Below are 17,504 nucleotides of genomic sequence, written 5' to 3' on the forward strand. Positions count from 1 at the left end.
ATTGAGAAATGACACGTTTAACGAAGCCTTGAATTGTAAACGGGCAAAGCGTCATGTTGAATTTTGGATTTTTTTCTTTGTGATAAAACAGATTTTAATTCCCTCCAATTTCAGAATTCTTGCCAGTTTGCATAGCTGGCGATACAAATCGGGAGAGACATTCTTCTATTTATTTATTTTTATACATACATTTATTTATGGCTGTGTTGGGTCTTCGTTGCTGCGCGCGGCCTTTCTCTGGTTGTGGTGAGCGGGGGCTACTCTTCGTTGTGGTGCGCGGGCTTCTCATTACTGTGGCTTCTCTTGTTGCGGAGCATGGGCTCTAGGTGCACAGGCCTCAGAAGTTGTGGCGTGTGGACTCAGTAGTTGCGGCTCACGGGCTGTAGAGCACAGGCTCAGTAGGTGTGGTGCATGGGCTTAGTTGCTCCGCAGGATGTGGGATCTTCCCGGACCAGGGCTAGAACCTGTGTCCCCTGCATTGGCAGGCGGATTCTTAACCACTGCGCCACCGTGGAAGTCCTGGGAGAGACGTCCTAATTGTGCCTGGCTTTTGGATACTTATCATAATCTACATGGCAATTGTTTCACCCAGCTGACCTGCCTAGTGTACGGTGTGTAATCACTGTAGGTCTTCTGTGATCGACCCGTTCTGTGGTTCCAGGATCTACCTGGTTATGTGGTACCCAGAGTGATGGACGGAGTCTGTCCTGCCAAGTTTAAAATACACTCGGCACTAGTGGATGTGAACTTGACTACTCTTGGCAATTGTGACTTCCTGTTTTCAAGATAAAAGATTTACAGGGATTTATTAGAAAAATTTCAGAAGGCTTCTGTGAGGCTATCACATACGGTTTAGAGAAAACAGATAATCTCCTTGCAAGTGAATTTGAACCATATGAATAGTTTTTCTTCATGTGCGCATCAGCTTAAAAGAGGACTCCCAGATGATCTATAAAAGATCTATAAAAGCTGTTGAAAGTATGTATCACCAGAATTTTAAAGGAAGGAAAATTTGAAAGTACTTGAAAAAAATTGTGGTTGGCTTTTCTAAACTCAGAGATTTGAAGGATGGAGGGCTGTGTGTTGAGGGATGACATTGTCACCTCACTCTGGTTTCCAGAGTCAGCGGCCTCTGCGCAGTCTGGGGGCAGTTGTCTGGGACAGTCTTGGGGGAGGGGCCTTGTCTGGTTCCTTAGCTACCTGCTGAGTCTACTGTCTGATCCATCAAAAAAAAACGCATACACGCACGTGTAATGCCTACTGTGCAAGGCATTATGCTCTCACTCAGAAGGGGCCTGTCCAGCTCAGAACCCTTGTCCCACATTCATTAGCAGAAGAGGTTGGGTGTTTGGTGGGATGGCTCGTGGGTAAGGGGAGAGCATGAATGGAGGGGGCGTAGGTGGACAAGAAGGGAACTTGGCCTCAGTGGCTGAATTCAGGTCGCTGCTTGGCACTTAGCCGTGTGGCCTTGGGTCTGTTACTTCACCTCTCGAACCTCAGTTTTCTTGTGGGGATTATGACATCGATCCTACTCACCTGGGAAATGTTGGAAGGACAATTAAAGTGAGCCACGCAAGAGCTCGTGACAAACTGGGAGGTTGTGTAGCGGGTAGTCAGTGTGGCTGGTTGTACTGTAGCCTCAGCCCTGTTCCCAGAGCTTGCTCGGCAGGCCTCGCCTCGTCCTCGAACCCTGGAGTGGAGGGTTAGACAGCAGGCCGGAGCCTGGGGGAAAGCCTGCACAGTCCGAGGGGGTGGCATGGCCGACGTTCAGTGGGCCTGGCATGGGTCAGGGCCTCAGGCAAAAACCTGTGCCGTCTGGGACCGAGCTCCTTGTTCCTGGAAACACGCCTTTCTCCTTCTCAGGGACCCTGTCATTTGGGGGCATTCCAGTGGTCTTTTTCCTTATTACTGTTTGTTCAGAATTTTGCTATTGAGTGTCAGGGGCTGTTTGTCCTGGAGCCCAGCCCTACAACACTCCCCAAGGTCCCCCCGTAAAAGTGCGCTCTCCAAGGATGCTGATTCCACCGTAAAATGGGAGGCTGGAAGGGTCCCAGGACAGGGGCAGAGCCGCAGAGCGGGGAATGCCATCTCTGGTCAGTAATTTATTTTTCAGCTGACTCCTGCGAGACCCATGCGTGTGTTTTCGGTAGCTTTGCCCATTTTGCTGGAGATCATCCCGGAAGTCCCACGCTGATGTGCTGCCTAACGCAAAGGACGGGAGCGTGGTTGTGTCCCACGGGGCTTTAGCACAGGAGCTGCGGAGGGCAGCCCTGAGGCCGGTCAAGTCGGTGACAGCAGCGTGGACACCCACCACGTTTACTGCTGCCGCTGGGGAGATAGGCTGTGGTAGCCAGGTGGGTTGGGGGGAAGCTGCCAGTCCCACTGGGAAAGCGAGCAGAGCCAATGGCCTGTGGCAGCCTGAACAGGAGTCATTTCTCAGCCCCGCGTCACTGAGGTTCCCTCGAGGAGGTATGAGCTTTTCTTAAAAGTAAAGTAAGCATCGTATGTTGTTGGCAGAGATCGTTTTCACCTTATAGACTTTTTAAAAAACATAGCCCTGACCCCTGCCCAAAGCTGGGCACTCTGGAACCAAACACCAGCCGCGAGGGGTTCACCTCGGAGGGGCCGTGGCATCACTCGTGAGAGGGGCTTCAGTTTTGTGGGTGGTGATAGTTTGTATTGGGGGCGCACGGAGTAAAACATGACTTAGAAGATGTAAAGAGAATGAAGCAAGGTTTTTTGCTTCCTTTAAAATTTCTTCTCTCGACCTCTAGCCCCCTGCTTATGGCTCATGTCAAGTTTATTTCATAACTTTGCATAAATCTGAAAATGACACAAACTCCATCCCTGAAAAGTTAAACTCGGTTGTGTATTTTGTTCTGAGGAATGCCCTCCAAAAATGTGCTAACTTCAAAAACCAAACCAAAGCTTCATTGAGACTAAACATGCTCCTCCTTTTCCAGATTTTGCTTTCCACAAATGGTTTTTACAAGATATTTTCCCTATTTATGTTTAAAAAACTATTCTTACCCTCGCCCCACACAAAGTCTGTTCAGCAGTGACACATGCTGATGGAGAAAATCCATGTCCACAGTCACCCACAACACTTAACAAGATTCGCCAGCCTGTACCTTTCTAGAAACACTGGATGTCACGTTGTTATGAGTATGTAACAAGAGATTCCCACTAGGAACGCATAAGAGTAATCAACTCATAGGATTAATACAGGAACTCATTCGGTTCATCAATGCCGTGGCATTAATGACTTGGACTGTTGGTACTGAACGCTTTGGGCAAATTATTTTCTTTTGAATTAGAGCGATAAGCATATTTGTCATTTCTGTGGTTGCTTGGAGGTCCCTAATCTTTATAGAGGCTAGACCTTGAAATGGAGAGCCCACCCCTGAACTTGGAATAACACTGAAATTGTAGTATAACCCCAGCGAAAGTGGTTACACTCACATCACCAGGGTGCAAGACCAAGTTTTGTATAGTTAGTTCATTGACTACATTATTGGATTAAAAACAAAAAAAATCTCAGTAATCTCTACTTTGTGAACTGGGGAAAATATTTGTTGAACCGTTATACGGTATTCTCTCAGTAGCCTTTAGGAATGGCGGTGCCCAGTGACTGACTAGATAGCGCCAGCTAATATTCAAAAGGATATTCCTTTTGGTTCGATTCAAGACATTGGAGCCAGGTGTCTGGGTTTTCGGAATAACCATCTCCAATGGCTGTTTACTGTGCTATTGAAACTCAGTAACTCATGACATTTGTTTTTGTATTTTGTTTTAGTGTTGAAATGTTAGCTTAGGTGGGAATTTGCCAGTTTAATAAAATTAGTCAGAACTGATGGCGGGGTTGATATACGGAAACTCATTAGGTAACTGGATCCCCAGAAAGGGCTAGAATGTGGCCCACTGTCAGAACCAGGCAGTGTAGTTGTCACATGGTCCACAGCCCTTGTTCCCAAGCTTATCAGCTCTAAATTGATGTAAAAACAAAACGTTGAACACTAAGTATTGGCCACTGGAATGCCTTGCCTTGAGAATGTTAACAATGAGAGAGATTCTTTTTTTTTTTTTTTTTTTAATTTGATTGTGCTGAGTCTCACTTGCGGCATGCCTATGGAATATAGTCCCCTGACCAGGGGTCAAACCCGGGCCCCCTGCATTGGGAGCACGGAGTCTTAACCACTGAGCCACCAGGGAAGTCCCTAGAGCGGTTCTTGAGATTTTCAGTTTAGTAAGAAGAGTTCTCTAAATGGATTCATTTAGCAGGAAGGCAACAACAGACATGGGGAATAGCAGCTGGGTTTGTCTGAAGGGGCAAGACTTGGACATGTAAGAGAAATTAAGATCAAGACCAGAGAGCGGTATTTAGTTCTTAGTGATTCACCATAAAGACAAGAAAAGCCCTTTTTTTTTTCAACTGTATAGTGGAAAAGCTTCCAGGAGGACAGTTAAAAATAGCATGAAAGTGTTTGCTATATTTCACGCTGACCTTTTGCTTTAATAGAAGATATATAGTTTTGGCTTTAAGGGGGCAAGAGGAAATAGATGAAAAGGAACATTGTAAAACATCCAAGATTTCTGGCTGGCAGTCTCACACACAGTATGTTTTCACTTTAAGTCCTTGAGATCTCTCCGTGTGCAGTGTGGGGAGGAACGTGGACACGGAGTGTTGATGCCCTTGGGGGAAGGATGTTCTTACTAGAACTGGTAACCAAAAATGGATGTTTTAAGCCCAACTGCTAATTGTGGTGGTCAGTCTTTGGATACGCTTTCCATCCTTGATGGTGAGCTCCAGGGTTTGCTGTTTAATGGTCTCTGTGTCATGTCCTCTTTAAGAAAAGGACGTGCCCAACAAGCCCTTGCGGGTCCGAGTCCGCTCCTCCAACGACCAGCTGTCCGTGGCGTGGAAGGCGCCTCACCTGTCTGGAGCTAAGAGTCCACGCAGATCACGGGGCTTCCTTCTGGGCTATGGAGAAAGTGGCCGGAAGATGAATTATGTTCCACTGACGAGGGATGAGCGAACACACGAAATTAAAAAGCTAGGTGAGTTTCATGTTCATTGCCATTCGACGTTTTAATGACGTTGGCTGTCATTTCAAGATTTTGAAGCCTGTTCGTGACAGAACGTCGTATTTCAGTTGTAACGTTCGTTTTCCAGGTATTACAGTTATTCAAAACCTCATTCTCTGTTCTATCCTCCGTCCATGCCTCCATTCTTTCCACCTTCTGTTAGTGGTGGGACAAGGCTGCCCAACAAGTGCCCTTCAGCGGCTTCCTGACCCAGTTGCACTGGGTCATTTTTCTGGATGTGAGGGGGCGGGGCTAATGCTTTCCCATCTCGGCTCTGCTCTCATCGTTTTGCTCTCTAAGCTGCATCTTAGATCCTGGGCTACTAGACCTCGCATCCCATCGAGATGAAATGTGGTGGCAGCTGATGGAGCCTGCGGACCCAGCCCGCCCTCCTTCCTCTTTGCAAACCCTCATCGGGTGAAGGAAGCATCAGAGCATAGGCCGTGGAGGCTGGGACCGGGAGAGGTTATGTGCTTGGTTGCTTGGTTCCAGGTCTGATCTCTGCTGGCCTTGCTCCTTGATAGGCCTGGACAGTGGACCCGGCCCACGCTCCCAGGGGTGCAGCAACGATCCCTCACGCCTGGCGCTTCCTTGGGGGTGGAGACACTGCAACACTCGTGCAACACTTCTGCTTTTCTCCCTTCCCTCATGCCCCCTTACCTACGTGATGAGTTTCGCAGGAGGCGCTGGGCAAGCGTGGCTCGGCCCCTCCCTATCGCCTCCTCTGGGGGAAGCCAGGCTGCAGAGTCCACGTTCTGTTCTGCCCCTCTGTGCCCGAGTCGTGGAGGGCCCGGGCTCCTGGGGCAGCAAGGTCTGTCTGACTCTGGGCTTTGGTGTTAGAACGTACACCTGCCCCGTGTTCTCCAGCTTAGTTTGTACGAGCCATAGATATTGTGGCCTCCACTGCTTATTCTTGTTCACTTTCTAATTAGATCAGTGCTCAGTCAAGGAAGAGGGTGTGATTTATTGGGCCTTCCCAAGGCTCCAGTGGGAACGAGGGTCTCTTCACGACGCGGTCATCAGGCGTGGCTTGGCTCCCAGCCTACGCAGTGAGGGGCTAGAGACTGACCTGGGCAGATTTGAGCTGGTGGAGACACCGAGCGGAAGCCAGGCTGGACTCGCTCCCTGGAAGATTCTCGGAAGTTACCTTCACTGCTCTGCTCACACACCCACTGTTGGAAAAGTCTGTTGGGTGCTCATGGCACAGGGTCAGCCTGGCGTTCTGTGGGCTTTACGGGGTCTCCACGTGGTGGCACAGGCAGCGGTGAGCCAGGCATGGCATTGAAGCCTCAAAGTAGACTCCAGACTTTTTCCAGCCCGAAGAGACTAGCTACCTGTCTGCTTCAAAGCTGCACGAAAACAAGAGGGATCGTGGGAGCGAATGGAGAAACCCGAGCTGTGCATGCTTCGTGAAGCCTGGCTGCAGGATTAGCAGTGAGACCCAGAGCTAGAGGCTCCACACCTGGAGCCACAGAATAATCTGGGGGCTCTTCATTCATCCATTCATTCATTCCTGGGCCTACCCCTTGCCTTGAGTGGTTGTACTGTGCAGGTTAAGTGGCTCTGTTTTGGTGATTCAGGCCAAATTCTACCCAGGATATCAGCAGATAAGTAGTCACTAGTTTTGCATTTCTGATACTGTAGAGAGAGCATTTTGTAAGTGGAAAGTTTTCATTGTGCTGCATCTTTCATAGACACCACACATTAAAATGTCCTTTGGTGTCAACAAATTTTTCATCTGACTGGTTCTGTTAACTTTGTTTTCTCAGTAGTGAACCCCTGGCTCGCCTGAGTGTAGCAGAAGGATTTTTGTTTGTTTGTTTGTTTTGCTTCCTGAACTTGAGCAAATGTTGGAACTGAGGTCAGTGGTGGGCCCTGATCCTGGCCTGAACTGACAGCTCAGGACTCTGAGGCTTCCAATACCACCGGCTAGCTTAGGAATTTTCAACAAATAAAAAGCGTTGGGAAAAAAAAAAAAAAGCATTGGACTTGCCATTGTGAACGATCTAAGTGGTCACCTCGAGGAGGAGGTCTCACTGGACACTTGCTCCATCCTGGCCAGGAGGATGGAATGATGTGAAGAATTCCTGTGGATGTCGGCGTGGCCCGCTATGTTAGGGGATGCCTGTCTCCTTATTTTATCCCGCATAGGATTTTAATTCCATTGATGACCGAGATGCCATTGAAAGTGTGGTACTGCAAGGAATGGCCAAACGTTAAGGAAACTTGGAGAAAAGTGCTGGGCCTGCGGTCCTTGGAGTCATTCATTAAACACGTCCTCCTGGGCATCTTCCATGTCAGGCACCATGCTGGGTACCAGCTGCCCGGCGGTCCCTCACAAGGGCCGACGGTACCCAGAGTGCTTAGTGCTCACTGTTGTGAAAGCAGCTGGAGAGGGAAAAGCAGGCACCGGAGGCAAGAAGCTCGGGGCCTTTTGCGGGGGGAGGGAGGGCACCAGGGTTGAATCCTGTGGTCAAAGGAGTCCCTGGGGGCATGGGAATACAGAGGGAGAGGAGGTAGCCAGCCCAGGTGAGGTGGGAGCCGGACAGTAACGAAGAATGAGCAGGTGTACATTTGGAGTCCTTCAGAACGTTTCCACGGACCTTCAGAAGTAGTTTCTGCCACGTTACGCCGAGGTTGGGAAGTGAGGGAAAACGGTGGCTCTGACAGGGAGGGTTGGGGCTTGGGGTCCTGTGGTCCCTGGGCTGGTGATGCTGCAGTCATTTTGGAGATTTTATTTCTACCCTTTATTCAATAATCAGGAGCACAGAAAGACGTGTGCTTTTATATCACTGTGTTTTTATTATATTTCTATGAAAAAGAGACGGACTGGTGCATACCCAGCTGTCAGGTGCTTTCTCAGGCCCGGAGTCAGTGCCCGGTGAGCCCTGGGCCCTGCCCCTTCCTCACCTGCATTAGTAAGAGCCTGGGGTTTGGAGCCACACAGAGCTGGGTGTGAGACCAGTCCTGCATTTAGGCCATGACCCTGGGGTCAGTTCACCCCACTGAGCTGGTTCCTCATCTGTGAAAAGGAGACAATGAGAGTAGCTTCCTCGTGGGGCTTTGTCGGCACTAAATGAAGAATTGATGTGCAATGCTTAACGCGGCACAGAGACTAGACCCAGTACGTGTGAAACCATTGTTACAGTTTACTGCAGTGTAGACTGTTCCTTTGAGATCATCTCGGGCCAAGCTGACTTGGAGAGCACAGCAAATCAAGAACCTGGGCGTTCAGCAAATCCAAGAACTTGAAGAGGTGCATCGCAGATATGTAAAAAAGTCAATTGTGGGAAATTATTCTTTTCTTGGTGGTTCCTGATAAAAGATAAGCCACTGCTTTTCACATTTAGTTATTTGTACATGTTCCCGGATTGTGAGGTTGAATGGCAGAGTGTTTTCTTTGTTGACATTTGGTGTACTTGCCAGTAGCAGCAAGAAATGAACAGACCTGAAAGGACTCCAATGTTGAGAAGTTTAGTTGGATGTTCTATGAATTCAAGTGTTACAAACTTGATTCTTCCCTTTTGTAAAACACATAGTTCAAAATTCTCTGACAGAATAAGATGTGAGAGCCTCAGTCTAAAAATTCATGTGACAGTATGAGTTTCACCTGCCCTATGTGCGTGTGTATTCACACACACACACACACACACACACACACGGGAGGGAGCAGGTTGTCCAGTATTGCCCCCTCCCTTGAAATGTGATTAGACTTCAGACGTTTACTTTACATAAACAGGGCTCTCAGTGTGAGTGTTTCTGAGCACGAGTCTCCTTTTATGTTTAACTTGACGTGCTGTTTGTAAAAACGACAGGTTTATTTTCCCACTGCCATATGGAAGTTTGCAATTCCTGCAGGCAGGACACCAGTGTTAGAAGTTTCCTTTAGGGTCTCAGTGCCGCCTTGTTAATGTGCGTTAGAAGTATGTCAGGTTGCCTCATTTTTATTCTTGAATTGATCAAGGCTGCTACAGGAAACTAGGTCGCTAGAACCTGGAGTTGGGCATTAGCAACTAGATTTAGGGAAGATTATTAGTCCTTTTAGGGGTGTGACCTTGGGCAAATCAATCCATGTTTATGGCTTTATGTCCTTATTTGTAAACTAAGAAGGTCAAATTGGAAGCTAGCCAAGGTTTCACTGGGGTCTCAGACTCCATGATTCCATAGCATTTGAGAGTTGTAAGTTTTAGTTCATTATTGTAATTTGTTTCCAAATAAAGTTTTCAAGTTTCGGGTAAGTTGGACATTAGTGGGCCCAATGCACAATTTGGGGGGTGGGGTGGAGGTGAACTAACTGAAAGAACAATCCAGAAATAAAGGATGAATTTACTCTTCCATTTGCCCTTAGCTAATCTTCAGAGACCCCGTTCTGAGGATTTTAGTTCGAAGGGCACAGCATCCCATCCGGGCTGCAAGCCTGGTGCACTGGCTCTTCTTGTCTCTCTCCCTTCTTTTTGATGACAAATAAAAACAGTCATTCCCTCCTCTATATTTGGAGGTAAAAAAATTTAGGGAATTGTGTGGGTAAATATTCCGTTCATTTCTTTTTTAAACATTGTTCTTCTTTCTTTGATGCTAATGAGCTAGAAACCCATTTTCCAGGAATTATAGGTAAAAATCCCTTCCACATTTCCTGACATAAATCGTGTTCTTTTTGAGTTTAGTTCCTTACAGTTCTTGGTCTCACCTGTAGTTTTCCTGAATAAGTAGGAATGCCCAAGAGAGATGAGAAGGTAAGAGGAGAGGAACACAGACGAGCAGGGGTGTGCTTTCCAGAAAACCAGCTGCAGAACCTCATCTCTTGCTTGTTGGTCCACAGCCTCCGAGTCAGTGTACGTGGTCTCACTGCAGTCCCTGAACTCCCGGGGGCAGAGTCAGCCGGTCTACAGGGCTGCCCTAACAAAGCGGAAGATTTCAGGTATGTCTCCAAGGACGCGTCTGGTCAAGCCATGGTCTAGGGCTTGTTTGTTTCTGAATGATGCTGGCTGAGCAACAATGCACATGGCTTTTGTTGAGTATAAAAGGCAACAGCAGGGCAGACTTGGTCACATTTTGGAAGCATGTGTGTTTCTTTTCTACTCAGAGGCTAGAGTGTTCTTGTGATGAAATCTATCTCTGTGTGTATTTGAATGGCTTCGGATCTGTCATGATAGGAGTGCCGAGCCTTTACTCCGTTTAACAGGCACAGTCTGCTCCATGCATAAGCTTCCCTTGGTGAGAGACTGGGAACAAAGGGAGAGAAGGACGAGTAGGTGTGGACGGGCAGCGTGCAAGAGACGCACTCAAACTTTAGTTCAGCTAAAATTGCCTAAAAGTAGCATTGAGAAGAGTGAGAAAAATTGTAATAGTGTCTTGCTGGTAGCCTGATCATTGGTTACTTACTAAGGGATACTTTTTTCCACATCCATTCAACAGATATTTTTTATATCAATCATATAGTAACAAATTAAATATACCTTTTCTGATTCACGTGCCTTAATTTAAAGAGGGAACCTACAGTGTAATGATTTTCATGAATTCACAATTTATTTGAATTATATAATATAGCATATATCTATATATTATACTTTTATACTGATAATTATTAGAATGGTACGTTGTATAAGAAAAATCCCACATGTATGTTGTTTCACTTTTTAAATTCTTTAATTGCTGCTCTAGAAGAAGTCCCTGTATCACTTTTCTAACAGACTCCATATTTCCACCTTCCCCTACTTGTAGTGAAAGCCACATCCTTTTGAAACATGATCCCTGAAAGATGAAAAGAAAAACACAAAACAGACAAAAACCCCAAAAAATTCCAAGAGACTAAAAGCAAAACTGAAGACATCTTGTGAGTCTCGGTGTTACAGATTGAACAAAAACTATAAACTTTGTGACGTTACTGTATTCCATTGGAAACTGGCAAACTGAATTCTCTTTTCTGTCTGAATATTACTTTTAATCTGCCTTGGAATCACAGATTCTCAATATGACTTGTGCAATCGTTGAGCTAGAATTTTTATTTCATGCCATGATTGCCCAGGAAATGCTCTGAATTGACCCTTTCTTCCCCTAAACTTTTGCCTCCTGTAAAAATTGCATTATTTCCCAGAAACTCATGGTGTATATTGAGAAAACGCTGAGTGATTTGGAGTATCTCTGACCAAGGGCAAAGCACCTCTTTTTGTGCTACTGTTCTTATGTCGATTGGGTTAGGCAGCTTAGAATGTGTTTAAGAAGAGGAAGAGTGGGGATTTTGGGTTTTCTGCATTGACCAGTCAAATAATTGCTTGACTTTCTATTCATTTCGTTTTATCTACCTCAAGCATAAGCAATTAAAAAAATAAACTCTGGGGACCAGAGGGACTCGGGGCAGAGCCTACTGTTGGGGACAGCCTTTCCATGTGCACAACTGTCATTGCAGAAGAGGATGAACTGGATGTACCTGAAGACATCAATGTCCGGGTAATATCGTCCCAATCTGTGCTGGTAGCCTGGGTGGATCCTGTTTTGGAAAAACAGAAGAAAGTTGTCACATCAAGGTACCTTTCCTTCTTTCTTTGTCGTTATTTTCTATATGAGAGACATGGTTTTTCCGGCCCTGAAGAGACGTGTATTTATTTGAACGATTGTATTTTTGGACGTATGTGAACGCTGACCTCTTTTGTAGCTGACGGGTAGACTGTTGCATGACAGTCTAGCTAATCTCGAGTGTGGTACACCTTGCCCACAAATCAGATTTGTGTAAGACACACAGTAGGACCTCACCTCTCATCTGTTCAAAGTCTTAACTTGTGTTTGGAATTTTCCTAGATTCTGTTTCTTTCTTTGCCCCCAGGTGTGTTTTGCTTTGTCTCATGAATGTTCTGTTCACGCACAGGGGACGTGGGTCCACCTTGGGAAGAGTCTTACCATCTTCCTGTTATCCAGGAAGAGTGGCAGCAGGAAGGGTCCCATGTAGAGTGGTGGACGTTTGCCTGATGCCTTGCACACAGTGGTTCTTCTTTAGACACTGCACTGCTTCCGGTCCAGCTCCTCTGTGTGTAACAAAGTGCACGTATTTTGTCCTAAGCCACGATCTTATGCTCTTCTGGTTTTTACATTCATTTGCAATAGCGATGGAGGAAAAACCATAAGGTTAAAACAATTTTTGTGCTAAAAAGGCCACTGGTGAATGCCATTTCTAGTTAGTGGTAGATTAATAGAGTCACAAAAATTTTGTGTGTTAAATGACTAAGTAGTGTACATAGCCAACAGAGAGCCAAAGATTTGGTCTAGTCACTATGTATTAACTTTTGAACCTATTTGCAACCAGGAAAAGTGATTATACTTTAGAAGATGAATGGAATATAATGCTGAGAGTGTGTGTGTGTGTGTGTATATATATATATATATATATGATATATATTATATATGTAGTATACATTAGATATATATTAGATATATTATTTGTACTAGATAGAGCTTCTGTCACTGTCTGCTAGTAAAAAAAGACATCTGCTTCTTGTCAAAGACGTCAGAAAATGCATAGTGATTCTCTCCCAAGCCATAGGGCCTCCCCCAACATGAAGTGTTCCTGATTACCACTGGACTTTGATTTCCAACATCTTGATGGAAACAAAAGGGCTTGAGTTTTCTTAGCAGAACTTTTATTGCGAATTGGTGTGCTGTGTCTGCAACTGAAGTCTTATCCTAACTAATTAAATATCGTAATGAACAGCACACTTTTAATGCATCAAATGCTTTCTACTGTAAAGTGGCCACAAAGAAAACTTCTTGGAAAAGCAGTCCAGTAAATGGCATTTGCAACTCTTAAATGTCAAGTGTTGAGGATGTCTTAGGTCGGGGCTTGCCCAGTATGACCATGTTGGGTCACACCGTACTTCTCTGCCTGATAATCGCACAGCAGAGTTCCTTTCATAAGCGCCTCTCTCCTGCCCTGTTACACATTTTTGTTCCATCTCATGGTAATAAGTCTACTCAAAACCACATGGTGCCTTTCCTTATAGAAAACATGCCTGCTTTGGCATGAAATGAGTCTTCTTGTCTTTCTTTTCTGGAGAGCCAAGGTACTTCGGGCCGGTTCTGGTTCTTAATATCGCCTCTTCCACACAACGTACACACACACACACACACACCCCTAATAAGGCCCTTGCCTCAGAAAAACAGTCTCCCTTCTATCCCTTCCTTTTAATCGCTGCTTGACCTTTTGAACAATAAGACATTTTGGTGTTGAAAGGACAATAAGGTCCATCTCCTCTGGGCTATTTTAGACACATCTTCCTGGAACTTAAGTAGATCCTTTGAGCCAATAACAAAGTCAAAAGTTTAGAATTTTCTCCTCTTTGATTTCTCTACTTACCTCCAAAAGTCATCACTTGTGGGGAAGGGAAAACGTCAAGGAATCCAGTGTTCAGGTGCAGAGAATTGGTCAGAGGGGTGTGCTGTTGCCTTGCATTTTCTTACAGACAGTACACTGTGCGCTACCGAGAAAAGGGGGAGTCCGCAAGGTGGGATTACAAGCAGGTCTCCAACAGACGAGTGCTGATAGAGGACCTGATTCCAGACACCATGTATGAATTTGCAGTCCGCATCTCACAGGGTGAACGAGACGGCAAATGGAGTACATCTGTCTTCCAGAGAACACCAGAATCTGGTCTGTATTCAAAATGGCCTTTGGACTTTCAACTTGGGAATTACCACTAAAAGAAGATTTAAAGACAGTTTAAGAAGCCAGTAGCGATAAAGGCCAGCAGTGGCATTTTTCAAAGTAACATTAACCCTAAATTTTGGAAGCGTTTCTATGTATGAACACAAAGAAGTTTCCTTGGGTCCATGTTGTATCCTTCACTTTTCATGAGCATGTTATTCTGACACGCGGAGCACATTAAAACCACGGGGGGCCTCCATAAATCCCCACTGTATGTGTGAATGCCCCTGGACAACACATGGCTCTAGAATAGAGGAGAGACTCTTCTTTTTTAAGGCTGAGGTCATGTTTGCTTTTGGGGGAGAAATTTGTTCTATATTTAAGACTACAATTATTTTCTTTTAAACTGTGTCTTTAGAAACCTTATTCAAAAGAAGTTGAAACTGGATTTTCATCTTCTTTGTATATTTCGATATTCAGCAACGAGGGAAATTCTGAATTCCTAAAAGCATTTCCCTGTGTATGTCTAACCTTACTATATGAGTTGGGAAAACTGATATAAATCACGCCAAGAGCAAGTGGAGAATTTTCTCTCGTGTGTAATGAAAGTTAACACAGCAGCTCTGCAATAAAAAGTGTGTATGTAGGGACCACATGTCATTTCCTTTTAGAATACCCATGAGGGCACTTTTAAACCTTGGATCCTTGTCCTTTTGTAGCTCCTACCACAGCGCCTGAAAATTTAACCGTCTGGCCAGTCAATGGCAAACCTACGGCTGTCACGGTAGCTTGGGATGCACTGCTAGAGACGGAGGGGAAAGTGAAAGGTAGGAACCTCATTACTTAAGGTATAAGAAGCACATGGGCGTGAAATACCCCAAAGGGAGCTGTGTACATTGACTCTGATAAAAACTGGTTCTAATCGCAGGCTTGGTGACTGCACAAGCAACAGGGAAGCAACGTACCTATCAGGGGTGCTGAGGCAATGGACAAGGATGTTTCATGAGGGGTTTTCATTGTCAGTAAGACCCAGGTCATCGTGAAGATGACTTTTCATCTTGCCTCTATGCAGGGATTTTGATGCTATTATCGAGAGGGCTGTTTTTAATTGTATGGATGTGACATCACAACCTTTAACCAAACAAAAGGACACCCTGTTTTTCACGCTGTGGGCCTTTTCATGGTGCCAGTAAGATCATGGCAGGTAGGAGTAAGCAGAAATCCCATGGGACTATAAATATTTAATGGGCTTGAAAATCAAGTAATAAAATAAAATGTTAAATAGACTTTTTCCCTGTTTGTCAGCATTTTGAACAATTGATTTTGGGTGGGGGGGCTGGGTGAGGAAAATATGACCTTAAAATAGAAAAAAATACTGTAGATTTAAAAAAATGAAAATAGCATAGAATATCCACAACTAGTTAAATTTTAAAATGGTCTGTTGAGAACATTAAATAAAAGCACAGATAATTTCTTTTTAATGTAAAAACATTCAAGAACCTTTTGGAAGTCTATCTGGAGACACTTAAAAGGGTGGTGTTGAGGGTTCCCCTGACATCACCTATACAAATGTACTCTAAGGCTACTTTTTATTGTTGCTTGATTTTGGAAGAAAACTATAATATGGAAAGTTTGTGTAAGCTTAAGAAAATTCAGAAAATTATCACTGATCTTCTTTGAGAATTTCTTAATTGAAGAAATTGGGTGGTTCTGTTTTATAGTCAACTGTAAGTTATCTCTTCTGACCTATAAGGATATCTTTTCACTGAACGGTAGAAATTACGGAAGGTGGAGGTAGGACAGTATTTTCTAAACTTAATGCTTTCTCACTTCCCACGTTTTGAAAGAATATATTGTACTATTCTTGTTCATTTTTTCAGTGGAATAAATCAGAAACAAATGAAGAGAAAAAATAGTTAGGATACCCCGTTTTTAATCGTTCTTTTTATGACAGTTTGAACATTGGCTTCTGTATCATTATTGTGATGCGGAAAAGACTTCTGAAACTTGAATAAAGACATGTTTTAGCTGACTACCTTTTTATAAAAAAAAGTTATGAAGTTATTAAAAATAAATCAGCTATTGCTCCTTTGGTGACCTTACTACCTACCATGCCACTTATTTTTTTCCCCTCTCCCACATCTTAGTTTATATTTATAGCTCTTTGGCAAAAGAAGCTCCCTGGTAGTCAATTAAATATTGCCAGAAGTAATAAATAGCTACTGAGTTTTTATGTCCGAAAGAACTCATGTACCTCACTAACCTAAAGGTGTAGTGGTGGGATTGTAAATTCATAATTATCCTGGGGCATTTTTTTATGCCTGAGAAATAGAAAACATAATAAAAGAATATACTTCGACATGGTTAAATTTTTTCCAGATGAATTGAATCCACAAAAAAAAAAAAATCAGAATTACAAAATTTTGTAGACAGTGGGTTCTTTTAATTCTTACTTTTGACCACCACAAATGACTAGTTTGTTCATTTTCAATGAGAAAAGAATGCTGGGTTTTTTTGTTTTTCAGACAAATGTACTTTTTAAAGATTAGAGCTTAGGGAAAAGGAAAGACCATCCAGGCTCCCCTAGGAAGTATGATAACTGCTTGGTCATTCTGTAATTTAAATTATTTTTCTTGGTTACCTCCTACTCATATTAATTTGATAAGTTTTGTAAATCTTGAGTTCATTGGCAGGAAAATAGGCATGACAGTTTTTAGTTGAGGGTGAAAATTATGCTTTAAAATGTGGCTTCCTTATGTTGCAGTTCCATATAAGCATAGAGATATATGAGTCCCTTGGACTGAATTTGCTATGATTTTCAAAGGCCCAGGGCATTATATATTTATAGATATAGCCAATTAAGGATGGAGACATGAAACATCACATAAATCCGTGACTCAGCAACTTTTCCTCACAGTTTTAAATACTGTGAAAAATCTTTATCTGAATATATTAAGAACTTTCATAATTCCTACAAAAGTGAAATTATATTCCAAATATGGAATTTATCTGGCTTAATGCACAAATGCAGATAGCCCAGATTAATAAAATGGAACTCTTAAAGGTGTCAGCAGCTCTTCAGAATCAGTTCCTAGGAATTGTCATTTTTTTCCCTGTGGTTTCTTGTCTTCTGCATACAGTCTGTCATAGTAAATTAGTAAATAAACACAATGAAGAAAAAACCCAAACACAAGGGTAAATATTTTTGGTAAATGTATGAAGACTGGCCTCCTGGGGTCCATGTATTTAGTTTGCTGTAAATGGAAGGTTGCTAGCTGACTGACTCCGTAGGCCCGTCTGGTAGCCTGATTGAATTGTCAGTTCACCTTCTACTGTGTCTTTATGCTCCAGCTACTGACTTGGCGTGCATCGCTAGAGAATTAATTTTAGTAATGCACGTTCTAATTCATCCTGCCCATACAGTCTGTCTACTGGACACAGGACTGTTTTCAGTTTCCTCCTTCCAACCGTCTGCCAAATCATTTCAGAATACATTCTTTCATACGCCCCGGCTCTCAAACCATTTGGAGCAAAGTCCCTCACCTATCCTGGAGAGACTACTTCTGCCCTAGTGGATGGTCTGCAGCCTGGGGAACGCTATCTTTTCAAAATCCGGGCCGCAAACAGGAGAGGAATGGGGCCTCATTCCAAAGCCTTCATTGTCGCTCTGCCAGCAAGTAAGTAAGCATTGTGTATTTGTGGCTCTCTTTTTCTCTCTCTTCATTACTGCTAATTGTGGTGTGTTACTTTGAATCATGCTCTTGGGTTTAGAACTGCTCTGTGGATG

At 44.0% G+C, this 17,504-nt stretch overlaps 1 protein-coding gene across 4 annotated transcripts in view; it reads left to right on the forward strand.

Annotated features, from left to right (window-relative positions):
• FNDC1 (fibronectin type III domain containing 1) overlaps nt 1-17,504 on the forward strand; it is a 114,195-nt gene that overhangs the window by 57,129 nt on the left and 39,562 nt on the right. For 3 of the 4 annotated variants that reach the window (XM_060283911.1, XM_060283912.1, XM_030853027.2), the window contains 6 exons: nt 4,852-5,058; nt 9,905-10,003; nt 11,492-11,609; nt 13,536-13,723; nt 14,437-14,544; nt 17,206-17,394. In XM_060283911.1, the coding sequence (XP_060139894.1) occupies nt 4,852-5,058; nt 9,905-10,003; nt 11,492-11,609; nt 13,536-13,723; nt 14,437-14,544; nt 17,206-17,394 (909 nt within the window). Of the gene's footprint in view, nt 1-4,851; nt 5,059-9,902; nt 10,004-11,393; nt 11,610-13,535; nt 13,724-14,436; nt 14,545-17,205; nt 17,395-17,504 lie in introns of those variants that run through there. The other variant, XM_060283913.1, reaches the window with a different exon arrangement.

Source organism: Globicephala melas, chromosome 14, assembly GCF_963455315.2.
Source record: "Globicephala melas chromosome 14, mGloMel1.2, whole genome shotgun sequence".
In the NCBI taxonomy this organism is placed as follows: domain Eukaryota; kingdom Metazoa; phylum Chordata; class Mammalia; order Artiodactyla; family Delphinidae; genus Globicephala; species Globicephala melas.